At 38.5% G+C, this 13490-nt stretch overlaps 1 protein-coding gene across 3 annotated transcripts in view; it reads right to left on the reverse strand.

Annotated features, from left to right (window-relative positions):
- Positions 1-225: 225 nt before the first annotated feature.
- Positions 226-13490, reverse strand: part of LOC116825211 (uncharacterized) — a 64969-nt gene continuing 51704 nt past the window's right edge. For all 3 annotated transcript variants that reach the window (XM_075065256.1, XM_075065255.1, XM_075065254.1), the window contains exons 22-29: positions 13301-13452; positions 10458-10617; positions 7974-8126; positions 7066-7233; positions 5190-5287; positions 2873-3007; positions 1895-2009; positions 226-888 (exon numbers count right to left, since the gene is read on the reverse strand). In XM_075065256.1, coding sequence (XP_074921357.1) covers positions 730-888; positions 1895-2009; positions 2873-3007; positions 5190-5287; positions 7066-7233; positions 7974-8126; positions 10458-10617; positions 13301-13452 — 1140 coding nt within the window. In that variant the 3' untranslated portion in view covers positions 226-729. The remainder of the gene's footprint in view (positions 889-1894; positions 2010-2872; positions 3008-5189; positions 5288-7065; positions 7234-7973; positions 8127-10457; positions 10618-13300; positions 13453-13490) is intronic.

A 13490-nucleotide genomic window follows, 5' to 3' on the forward strand; every position in this document is an offset into this window, starting at 1 on the left:
TAATTCAGATAACTGAGACAGGTTAGAGCAACTGCAGTTTGAAGTGATGTGATCTGGCTAAAAGCAGTTTGAGATTAATTACAGAGGAATGTCTTAATTCTGATTCAATATTCTCCTTGTTGTTAGCTGTCTTTTCTCATTAATATAATTACATAATTGTGCATCCTGTTAGCAACAACACAGACAATTACAAGTATTTACTCTTCACACATCCAGAGAGCAAAGTTCAGTTCTTAGAGTTTTATTTCCAGTCAAGAAACCCACAATGAACCCAACTTTTTTTTTATTGCACTCTGTAAAGCTTCTTGCTATTATCAAGAAGCCTACAAACAGTAATAGTTGATATTCCTTTAAAATTTATAGTGTAACTTTCTTAAAATAAAATTTATATAGAAAAGATACCATTTACAACCCAATTCAATAGTATTCAATCATTATATATTCCCAAACAATATAATGGAGCAGTTTCTTTATAGGTTACACTGAAGGGGAATATCTTCTCTTTAGCAAATATAATATTCCATTTTTAAGGAGCAATTCAAGTCAGCTTTGGAGTAACCACGATATACAGAAACTTCTTGCAAGAAGCTCAAAATGCACATATTATCATGAGGATATATACAACTGTGTCCAGTGCATAGTTTAACAACAGCATGTGAAAAGTCCATTATCTTGAGTTGGCACACCATTATCTAAAGGAAAATAATTTACCCAGCAATTGCAGTGCATTTAGAGAATGCCAGTGAGGCACAGAAAAACAAGAAGATGTAGTGTCACCAAGTAAGTGAGGAATAAATAGCGGGATTTTGCTCTGGAGGTCAGCAGCTTGGAGCAGTAAAGGCTTCGCCCTCGAAGCCATCTTTTGAAAGAAAGGGCTCCTCCTTTCATCTGTAGGAAACAATTTCAAATAAATAATCATCAAAAAAGATGCAAGAGCAGCTCTCATTATACTTTAGATTGGTGAAGTACTGTAATCCTTCCAACTGGGTCTGCAGAAGAGGGTGTCTGCGCACGTGCCATTAAAATAAGGAATTCATGGGGAAGAGAATGGAGCAGTTACAAAAAATAAGCGAGGGGGTGGGGGAGAGAGGCAACAGGATGACTGTAATATTTAATTACATGCACACAGAACAGAGATATAGACAACATTATATGCACACACACAATTTATATAATACATGTAAATACCCAATATACACCCAAAATATACATAAACGGTGTATATTTTATTTAATTGATGTTTGCATCCAGGTTACCATCCATAACACAGCATACTGAAAGGTAAAGTCAAACATACTGTTTTATTTTCAATATTTTACTGACATTTTGAACGTACACATATGTATCTCTCCAGAGTATGCCCATCATCATGATCTCTGGGCACTATAAAAGATTCTTAGATGTTTGATTTTTAGTACAGAGAGAGATGCTGGCTGCTTTCAGGTGCTTGATTCAAAAATATATTCAGTAAATTCATTACACTCCCACATATCTGTAATATTTCTCTTCTAGTTTACCCCTTGAAAAGACAACCTCCAGATATATATATTTACAACAGCAATCTCTGACCTGGGAGTGTTTATGCATACAATGGGCGGATCCTCAGCTAGTATAAATGATGCCAAAGCAACTATGATGATTTGTACTAGCTGAGGATCTGGCCAATGTGTTTAGTTGTTCACAGTTTTACTCTTTTATTACTCATTTTAGCACACGTAGTTATTTGCTCCATTCTTTCAGGATATTTATTACAAATATGATTTAATTAAAATCATTTGAAGAGAAAAGACTACTCCATTCTCTGAGCCATTTGCGGCTGGTGGTGTACAAGGTGAGTACTCATTTTTAGGCAATTTATGACTCAGAATTTCTTCCAGGTTATACATTTACTTACCTTACGTACAACAATATGTTCACTAGGACTGATGATCAAAGCCTCTCTTTCCTCCTCAGTCTCCATCTGAACAGTGTATTCTCTAGGTACAGATCTGTAACTACTCATTTCAAGTCTAGAGAAAAGAAATTGAAAAGGCAGGGGAAAACATGACTGAGTTATCTACTCTTTAGAAGTACCATTATCAATCATCACCTACCTATGAAAATATTCTTTTGTACAGCTCAGCTACTGCTTACTTCTTTTGGTAAAGAAAACAAAAGGAAACTATTTGTCTTTTTCAGCCTCTATTTTTGATTCTGGATGTTTTACTTATTCATCCTACCCTAAACTTTCTTTTCCTCTTTCTAGCTAATGACTTAGTACTCGTCAAATTAAGATGGTGATTTTATTTATTTGGATGTAATTAATACATGGCTATGTATAAAATCTGTTATACATGGAATGCTCTGCTAATTCAAGGGGGGGAAAAACAGTACTGACTAGTGAGTTCAGCTAGAAAATTGGTAGACATTTTTTAATTTAGATCAGCACAAAGACCGTGCAATTTGCGCTTGAGACACACTAGCCAAGCAGTGTAGAAGTTTTCACTGCTGTCAAACTGGTTCTGTACCTAGTCATGGAAATCCAACATTTTTCATCACTAACCTCACTAAAAAAACAATGGCAAACAACAAATAAAAACTTCAAGCTCAAATTTTTAGACACACTAGACACTCAGTATTAACATCAGCCACAGTAACTCAGAAGGAAAAGCCTTACATTTTTCCAAGAGGAAAAAACCTGCAATCGGTCATTTAGGCCCTGATGCTACAATTAGATCCATTCGAATGAATCTCTGTGCCCATGTGGAACTCCCTCGCCCCTCACTGCTTTCAAAGGCCTTCCCTGTGAACATAAGCCATTGCTGCATAGCTCCAATTGTAAGGTCAGCTCATATGGTCTGAAAAGGGAAAATATTGTGCAAGTATCTCCAACCTTTTACATTGTTCCTCAGTGAGTCCTAAGGCCTCTTCCGCAGCTTCTCTCCTACTCCTTTCTTCTGACAGTGTTTCTGTCAGCTGTGACAGGGCCTGTTGCACTGAATCATACTGCTGCTCTGTCTCTGCAAGCCTACAGCAAATGCAAATACTAAATCAATTTAAGCACAGAAAGGAATATTAAATCTCCTGATCATCCTTTTATTTAATTTACTTGTATTTATTACAGAGGTTCGGGTATGCTGACTAGAGATTGCATTTTTCAGTGAAAATATTTCACCCGTCTTGGATTACCCAAAACTAAATCACAAATTCATGTTGAGTTTGCTGAATAGTTTCAAGAAAACCAAACCACTCAAAATGTTTCTGTAATGTTAAAATATTTTGCTCTGATCAGACTCAAAGTTTCTTTTTCTGATTTCACATATTTTGACATAAGCAAAGGAGGACTAGGGTCACAAAATGGCTGGGAAGTGATTCATTCATAAGGCAATTCAGTCACTGGGCCAGGAAAAAAGCGTGGGAATGACTCTATAGCACAGTGGTTAGGGCACTCTCCCAAGAAGTGGGAGAACCAGGTTCATGTCTCTGCTCCAAAGACTTCCACAGAAGAGACTGAGAAAGACCCACACCAGAATATCCTATAGTCCAGTGGCTAGGCACTCTCCTGCAATGTGGGGGACCCAAGTGCAAATCCCTTGTCCACATCAGGCAGAGGGGGGAAATCAAACCTGGGTTTCTCTTACATCCCAAGAAAGATTCCTAACCACTGGCCTAAAGATAATAAGGGAGGACGACTCATCCTTCTCTTCATCTGCTTTCTGTGAATCTAGTTCTCCTTAGCTCTTGTCAAAATCCCCAAAACTGAAACGAAAAGCTCAGTTCTGACCCAATTTAAAAAAAATTACTTTTTGATTTCCCTGAAATTTCAAAAAATTTCCTTTTCAGTTTGACCTGAAAACCATTTTGTACATTTTTTGGAATTGCCGGCTAACTGAAAAATCCATTGTTTGCCCAATTGTAATACTGATCCAGAGTCAAAGACTCATAACTTGAATACGACAGGTCTCGTTTTAAAAATAAAATATCACCAAATATACTTCAAATTTTTTCATATTTAAGACTTAATTCAACTATACTCTTAATAATGCCTATTTCTTAAATATGCTTTTTATCAGTAGATCTCAAAGTGTTTATAATTATAACTCAAAATGATCTAGACAAACTGGAAAAATGGTCTGAATAAATAGGATAAAATTCAATAAGGACAAATGCAAAGTACTCCATTTAGGAAGGAACTATCAGTTGCACACATACAAAATGGGAAATGACTGCCTCAGAAGAAGTCTTGTGGAAAGAGATCTGGGGGTCATGGTGGACCACAAGATAAATACCAGTCAACAGTGCAACACTGTTGCAAAAAAAGCAAACATCATTCTGGGAGTTTTGTAAGCAAGACTAGAAGTAATTCTTCTGCTCTACTCCACACTGATTAGGCCTCAGCTGGAGTACTGTGTCCAGTTTTGGGTGCCATATTTCAGGAAAGATGTGGACAAACTGGAGAAAGTCCACAGAAGAGCAACAAAAATTATTAAAGGTCTAGCAAACATGACCTATGAGGGAAGATTGAAAAAATTGGGTTTGTTTAGTCTGGAAAAGATTAGACTGAGAAGGGACATGATAACAGTTTTCAAGTACATAACGGTTGTTACAAGGAGGAGGGAGAAGAATTGTTCTTCTTAACCTGAGGATAAGACAAGAAGCAATGGGCTTAAACTGCAGCAAGGGAGATTTAGGTTGGACATTAGGAAAACTCTGGTGATTAAGCACTGGAATAAATTATCTATGGAGACTGTGGGATCTCCATCATTGAAGGTTTTTAAGAGCAGATTAGACAAACATCAGTCAGGGATGGTCTAGATAATAATGAGTCCTGGGGCCTGGACTAGATGACCTCTCGAGGTCCCTCCAAGTCCTAGGATTCACAATCTTTTTAATGTATATATCCTCAGCATCCCTGTGAGGTAAGGAATCATTATTATCCTCATTTTACAGATGGAGAACAAGGCACAGAGGTGCCAAGGTCACACAGGAAGTCTGTGGCAGAGAAGCAAATTGAACTTGGGTCAGCGCCCTAACCACTGGACCATCCTTCCTCTCTGATAAATTCACTGTAAACATTCTGTTTCTTAAACATCAATTTTATCTTCCAAAAACAGCCTTGCAAAGAAACAGGAGAGTGAAGCAGTAGAGCAGAAGCAGCATTGTCATAAACAAGAAAAGAAACATCATAAATTGATGTAATCAATCCTGACCGTTTTCTTAGTTCATCTAGTTCCATATTGTCTATTTCAACAATAACTGCAGTTCTCTCTTGTGGAGCTCCTGGAGGAACTTCTGCTCTAGTTTCACCCTGGAAAATATAACATATTAAAATAATACTTTTAAAAAATAAGAACCTGATGACCATGTTTCCTGTTACAAAATCTGTTCTGCCAGTTGAAAAACATTAGTTCCACTAGTTCACTAATTCCATTAGTGTTTGTATCTGATATTCTGTCATTTAATCCTCAAATTCTGGGATTATAACTTCTCAAATGTACACACAGTCTTTGCTTTGCTGCCAGGAGGACATTTCCTATGCAAGCCACAAGACTCAAAGATTCCATGACTTCCATTTGCACATTTATTGTTTGGTCATCGGGGATTTCTGCATGTGAATAAATAAATGGGGTGAGTGAGCAGGCTGAACACTTACACAAAATTGAGAGAGAAAGTCTTAAAACAATCCCCAAAGGCCTTCAGTGAGCAGGGGATCAGCAGCACACTGCAGACACAAAAAAAGGACAGACATGGTGGGTTTACACTTAGGGATCCCTACCAATAAACTAGCAAGGTAATGCAGGAAGACTAGTTGAAAAAAAAAAAAGAGAGTGAGATGGTGGTAAGGCACCCTTCAAAGCTTTAAGGCAATGTTTATTAAGAACAGGAAAGCAGGAGAACTGAAACGTCATAAGTGTGAAAGAGGCCTACTGGTACAGCTGGCAAAAGTGTTCACTGTTCTGTAACAGCAACATCTACCAGGTCTGACAATCTCACTACAACTAGCACTCTGCTTTCATAGTAGTTATCTATTAAGAATATCATTTGAGATCTTAAATAAAGCCAAGATCACAATGATCATTAATATCAGTGTGAGATTCATGTACAAATACATGCAAAAAGTTATATGTGCACGTGGACATCTACAGACACACACAACAGAAAACATGCTTCTCTCTCTCACACTCACACACAAAATAGGTTTGTAAAAATGTGTGAATCAAGGAAAAATTGACAAACAGGCTTCTGCCAGACAAATCATGTATATTCACCTGCCTGCCTCAGTTCACAAGTAAATTAAGCATTGTAGGTCAATACAAAGCAAGCCTTATTTGCATTCAATGTCAGCAAGAGGATGTGAAACCAACATGGAGTCAGCAAACTAGAGAATGAACCACAGGGGTTCGTCCTTACTCTGGGGACAAAAGCGATGGACTTTGGGGTATAAAAGGAGAAGGGAAAAGAATACCATTTGCTCCTTCACCGAGGAAACAAAAAGAGCAGAGCTTTTTTGCATTCATGAAAGAAGATTCCCAGCTATACTGGTTGGAAACATGGGGAGGCTGCTTTAGGTGAGACAAGCCTTCTTTAGACAGATGGTTAACCTGTTAAAGTTTAGTCTCTAAGAAGCATATATTGATTTTGTTTTATATGTAACCTGTTTCCATTATTATCCTGACTCACGCTCTCTAAATCTTAGCTTTTGATAATAAACGTATGATTGTTTTCATTATAAATATATCTCAGTGCTATGATGTTCACGAGCTGATCCTCAGTTGACAAACAAGCCACTGTGTACATTATCCCCTTGAGATGGCCACTTGGTAATTTCCGTGAGTGTCCAGAGGTGAAGGGCTGGACACTGCAGGGAATGCTCTGAGCACTGGAGGTTGGCGTGTGCCTATCACTAGCCAGCACAGAGACAGCAAGGTCTGCAGAGACCTGGATGTCAGTGCTTGCATTGCCAAAGAACGTTAGTTTCAGGGAGCCGAGCTACAGCAGGCATAGACAAGACCACTTCAGGCTAAAATCAGGAATTGGGTCATGAGACTAAAAAGAAAGCAGAGAAAAATACTATGTTCATTTTACCTGAGCAGTATCTTGGAAGGAACTAACTTGCACTGTCTGGTATTCCCTCTCAAGTCTGAAATAACGATTTTGCAGATCAGTGTAACGCAGCTGATTCTCTCTTAGAGTCTGGGATACTGTCTTCAACTGGGCAGACAGTACAGCATTCTCTTCTACTGACTGCATTACCTGAAACAATTCAACCTTTCAAAACAAGAGCTAGCAATTCTCTCTCTAAAGAGATATACTGTAGAGATGAGATTTATAGTTAAAAAGAGCAATTGTACAGGCTAAAAAAAAGGGAATCAACAGACAGTGTGATGGCAAAGGCAGCAGTTGATAATTTTCAAAAGAAAACAAAAGGAAAGATTTTAAAGGGATCCTTTTCCAAAGGTCATCTATAAACATGCATGCACAAATAGAGTTTTGCTCACAAAACGGTGCAAGATAGAAAACTGCACACACAACTGCTTGTGCATACATGTTTGCCTGATTTATAATTACAAATGGGCTTACCTGCTGATTTTATGGATGCATTTTTAAGGCACTTCGAAAATTTAACACAACATGGCTCAAATATTGTACTAAGTGTGGAGGAATTTCAATTGCGCCCATTTTAACTGTAGTCTTTTTTGCTTTGAATGTGATATAGTTTTGGTGCTGCAACTTTGGCATTGCAAACTGCAGGGTCAAGTGGCCCTGTCTCGGTCAAACAACAGCTATAGTTCAAAGACATTCTAGATTTTCAGCTTGCCAGTTCCACTCTGAGCCAACTATGTTGTGTGATCTAATGTTGTAGTAATATAAATACACAGTACACAAATTAAATATGCATAGTTCCCAGATTCAGGTAGATGAAAATATTTCTATATTCACATTAGCTATGCTCCACATTCACCCAGAGTAGTTACAGCTATCACCTGCCCTACCTTTGAGTTCATCTGCTCGAAACGCAGCTCCCTCTGGTGCATCTCCTGAAGACAGCGTTGCAGTTCATTCTGAAGCTGGCTCCTCTCAGCTAAAAGATGTTTCACTTGCTCGGGACTGTTTGTACTTCCAACCAGAGTGACTGTTTCTAATGGCTTAAACACCACCCAAAAATTCAAGGTTAAATCTACAGAAATTGATAATGATACACCTCTATCCTGATAAAATGCTGTCCTCGGGAGCCAAAAAATCTTACCACATTATAGGTGAAACTGCATTATATTGAACTTGCTTTGATCCACTGGAGTGCACAGCCCTGCGAACCGGAGCGCTGCTTTACCGTGTTATATCCAAATTCGTGTTATATCAGGGCACGTTATATCGGGGTAGAGGTGTATATAATCCATTGTTTTAACACACTTTGAAATCAGTGATGTCTACAGTCCCATTGTTATTTTCCTTTCATAAGCCTGTCCCAAGTTTTGAATAAAAACTGTTTTTATTTACATAAACCAGTGGACCCCAACCTGGGCCAGCCCCACAGGGTGGGGCGGGGGTTGAGGAAGAGAGGAGGGAAGGAGTTCCACCCAGCCCCATTCTGCCTCCAGCTCCATTCTGGCCCCACCTCAAGTGACAGCTCAGGTGCTGGCTCTTGTCCTGGTCCTGGCCCCAGCTCCAACCACAGCCCCACCTGTGGCCTTCAGCCTCGACTTCTGACCACAGCCCTGGCCCTGACTGTGTCTCTGTTCTTGGCTGCAGTGCGGACACATTCTATTATGGGTAGGGAGGGGTGCAACACAAAAAGTTTGGGGAACATTGGCATAAACTAACATCCCACTGGTGTTTCCAATCCACCCACTGCAACACTGAGAACATGAAGTGAAAATGACTCTAAACAAATGAGATTAACTTCACTGATTTTAAGTGTCTCAGTGAAGCAAAAAGGCAGAAAATGAACGAAAGAAAAACAATGAAAAGCGTTTTTAAAGTTCTATCAGTTTTTAGTAACACTGAAGAAGAAAGGTGGTTATTTTGCAAGTATGTATTTCAAGCAGAGAGTATCCCTTTACAAAAATACACCATCATTCATTACACTGAATCACAGAAGATGAGCCATGTCCATCTCTATTTGGCCTGCTATTCTACAATCCTATCCAACTTCAACAATGAAGGGCAGTTTCCTGCCTATCATTTCTAGTACCAGTTTTACATATATAATCATACAATGGGCCTTATACCAGTTACTTCAAGATACTATTCCACACTCCACCAGCCACCTCTGTTAGAAAGTTTTGCATATTACTCATGATTTGATGATCAGAAATTATTAGTACACTATAGTCTTAATCTTGGCTACTAACTGTTATCGTCATTCGCCAAATTAGAAAGGTTAACTTACTCCAACTTTCCTTTGGGTCACAAACATCAAAGATGACATTAGGTTAATATAACACTTTTTCTTAGATCGTTATTGTTCATACACAAGATCTGAGGAACAGAAGAATTACCAGACTGGATGAGATCTGTGGTCCATCTAGTTCTGTATTCTGTCAGCAACAGCAGTCACTACCAGATACTTCAGAGGAAGGTGCAAGAAACCTTGCACTGGACACATGTGGGATAACTTTCCCCTCACATCTGGTCTCTGCCTAATTTCCAGCAATTAGAGATTAGCTTACACCCTGAAACATGAGGTTTAATATCCCATCATGCCATGCACCCACGAAAGCTCATGCTCTAATACGTCTGTTAGTCTACAAGGTGCCACAACTTCTTTGTCTCTCTGAAGTTTCTCTCTGGACTGGACTAGTCTAAATAACTTTTGTATCACCTGCAAATTTTGCTACCTTCCTGCTCATTCCCCATCTAGATCGTTAATAAATACATTAAGTAACACTGGATCTCACACACAACTTTGAATCACCCCACTGTTAATTTTTGGCCAAGATAAAAATAAACCATTTATTATTAACTCTTTGTTTTCTGTTTCTTAGCCAGATTTTTGACCCAGAACAATACTTTGCTTCTTACCACGACTATTTATTATTTGTATTATTGTAACACTTAGGAGGACCAGGACCCCATTGTACTGAGTGAGTAAAACACTTAGTTTTTTTAGTAGATTTTTGTGAGGGACCATGTCAAAGATTTTTTGACAGTTTAATTTTGTCAACTAGTTTTTCTTTATCCATTTCTTTACTGAGACATTCAAAGAATACTTACAAGATATGATTTTCCTTTGCTTAAACCATGAAACCCAATATATCATGAACTCCAGGTACAGATGTTAGGTTTATTGATCTGTAAATCCCTGGATCACCCCTTGAGCTTTATTTAAATATACATACACTATTTGCTATCCTCCAATGCTTTGGTTTCATACTTTGTTATAGTTCTCTTTTTGGAAATGGCTTTCAAGATTAAAAATATTAACTGACCAAGTGCTTTTGTTTGTTTGATTTTTTTTAAAATTTGGTTTCGTTTACCTTGATTGGGTAATTGCTACCAATGGACACAGATTCCTTAACAATCATGTCATGCTGTAATTTCTGTAATTCTGCAATCTGCCGGTCCTTGTCTGCAACAGCCATCTGGTACTGATTTCGTAGTGTTTGGGACTCTGTCAGCAGGAGGTTTTTTTCCATTCTGAACACAAAATATTAAATGAGGTGTTAATTATTACATACTGCATAAAAGTTAACGTGAAGAATGAAGCTGCCTCACTGATTTTGAAAAACTCCATGCTGTGCACACACTCACAGATCAGTAGCTGAAAATACACATCCATGCTCCAGCCCTTCAAAGACTTCTGCTGTTAGAAAGCCTAGAGAAAAAGGCATGGAAAAACATACTGCACATACTTTGCTGACAAGGGAAGAGACAGTGATGCTGGCAGACTAGGTGCCAGTTCATGCCATGGCCTCAGGCCTCCCTGAACACTTACAAATGCACAGCTGGAAACCAGTCTTGCTGATCTGTGTGTTAACATTTAATATCTTTTGATAATGCTAAATTGATAAGTAAGTGTTAACACTTTATAAGATGATTGTAGCATGCTGCACATACTGATCTCACTCCTCTAGCCCATGGTGTAGTTATATTGATTATTTGCAATGTAGACCTCGGTAATTGTAGAATATACTAAACAGGAAAATAATAATTAATAAGGGAAAGGGCTCATCTTCCACACAGGATGGCCCACTAAAGGCAAATGAGGTATTGTGTAGCATCAAAGGAGAGAAAGGCTCCGCTGGTTGCATTTCTAATTCCTTCCAGGAATGAGAGACTTACACATGAACTTATCCCATTCGTCTGGACTCTGGAGAGGAAGGGATAAAAATCCCTGAAAAGGAGAAACTGGAACTTTTATGCTGTCTGGGGCAAAGATTCCTAAAAATAAACATAGTGAATCCCATGCTGCTTGGCATGAGTTAGCCCTGAAAGACATTTTGAATTGATAAATTACTACAAATTTACCACATTATGAATCATAGACAAACTCCTCTCTCTCTCTCTCTCTGTGGAGATATATATATATATGTATATGTATATGTATGTATATGCTTGCTTGCACCTGTAACTAACGCTCATTTCTTTTTCCTAGTTAATAAACCTTTAGTTAGTTTATTATAAGACTGGCTCCAAGCACTGTCTTTGGTGTGAGATCTGAGGTACAGATTTACCTGGGGTAAGTGACTGGTCTGTTGGGACTGGGAGCAACCTATTTTGTGATCTTTGCTGTAAATGACCATTTATCACACAGTCTGGTGTGTCCAAAGGGATTGTTTATGACTCCATTATAAGATTACTGTAGTACTTTGGGAGTTCATGTTTGTTACTGGGTTGGTGAAATCTAATTATAGAACATATAACTAGTTTGGGGCATCTGCTCTGCTTTTTGACAGTCTTCCCTAAGGCTTGGCACTTTTGGTCACGAGCCTCTCCATACAGCATGACAGACATAATGAGGGCTTCTACTAAACTTTAAACGTACCGAAATGCTGATGACCTGGATAGGTTTCATGCAGACTCAAATCACTTTACTAAGGAAACAAATTGTATCTCTGGGCAACATTGCTCTGCATGACACTGTCATGCATGACATTAGGAGAGAGCAAACCCTTCCCACTTAAGAGTGAAAGTCATTTGTGAGCACTGTGAGGGAACTGGTGGGCAGGTTACTTTGGAATGCTCTTCATTCACGTCCCCCAGTGGTTAAATCTGATTGCTAAGATTAGGTTTGATGGATTCATGTCTGTTGGCAAGTATTTACTAGTACTAAAGTGGGGTGGGTCTCAGCTCAACAGGAGAGCTTCGATCTCAAGAAAAGAAACTATTTCTTGTAAAAACACTGAGATCCTTTATCTGAACCACAATATCACAAAGATGAGATGGCTTCCAATAACTGCTGGGAAATGCACTAGGTCACTGCATACCAGTCTCAGATACAGAGTGCAAATGGCTTCTGCTGAAATGAACCATCACAATCTATTTCCCACTTCCAATTGTATGGATGAGTCTGAGCTAGTTAGTTAGAGAGAGAAAAAAACCCTGTTAATTTCAATGAGTCCTTTCCCATAGGCTTGAACTAGAAATATGCTCTGATCGGCATCCCAATAAACGTTCAGATCCAGTGGTGTGCCTCCTAAAGGGTGCTAACCATTTAAAAAATTCCCACTGGTTCCCATCCGGGTGAAGGGCACTCAGTTTCTTGCAGGATCAGGCCCAAAGTTTACATACACCTATGCAGCACCAAAAAGTTTTCCAAAAGTTTGAGACGTGAACAAAATTCAAGTGAACCCCTACTGGAGCATGAATTCAGCTCAAACCTCAATCTGGGATGACTTTCAGTATTACTATGACTTGAGCTGAGCAATTTGCACAGTTTACAAACGCTCCAACATCTCGAGCTGTCTTACAAAAGCAGTTACAGTTTGTGGGAAATGCATCTTTTGCATAAAAATGATTAATGGTTAATCTTCTAGGGAGCAATATAATACCTAGCAAAGAAATTAATTACAGAGACCCAAACTAAAATTTTACATATCAAAGCCACCAAACAAGACAAAAAAAAAAAATCATCTCCCAAGTAGGCCTATTAGAGTCTTTTACGTTGAGCAACATTTCACTATATAAAGGAATGAAGTTAATGAAGAACAAAAGAAAATGTCACAGAAATAGAATGTCACACATAATGGAAACCATTCCATAGCAATTTTTTGGTGAACTGTAAACTTTTTTTGTCTGTCAGATAATTGTATGAGGATGTTTCATTTTGTCTAGTGTATGTAAGCAATGTATACTTTTTTGTTCAATCCAATATTTGTACCTTAATCCAGCTAGTTCATTCTGGTATGATGATATCTGTATCTCAGTTTCCTCTTGAAAGGCTTTTGTCCGATGCAAGGCTCTCTCAAGGTCATCTACCTTGGTCTTTAGTTTCGCTATCTCAACAGATGCAAGGCTATCTCCTTCTTTAGCCTACATGAAAAACAGGTTTGGTAAACAAGAATGAAAAC

The sequence above is a fragment of the Chelonoidis abingdonii genome, chromosome 4 (genome assembly GCF_003597395.2).
Source record: "Chelonoidis abingdonii isolate Lonesome George chromosome 4, CheloAbing_2.0, whole genome shotgun sequence".
NCBI classification, from domain to species: domain Eukaryota; kingdom Metazoa; phylum Chordata; order Testudines; family Testudinidae; genus Chelonoidis; species Chelonoidis abingdonii.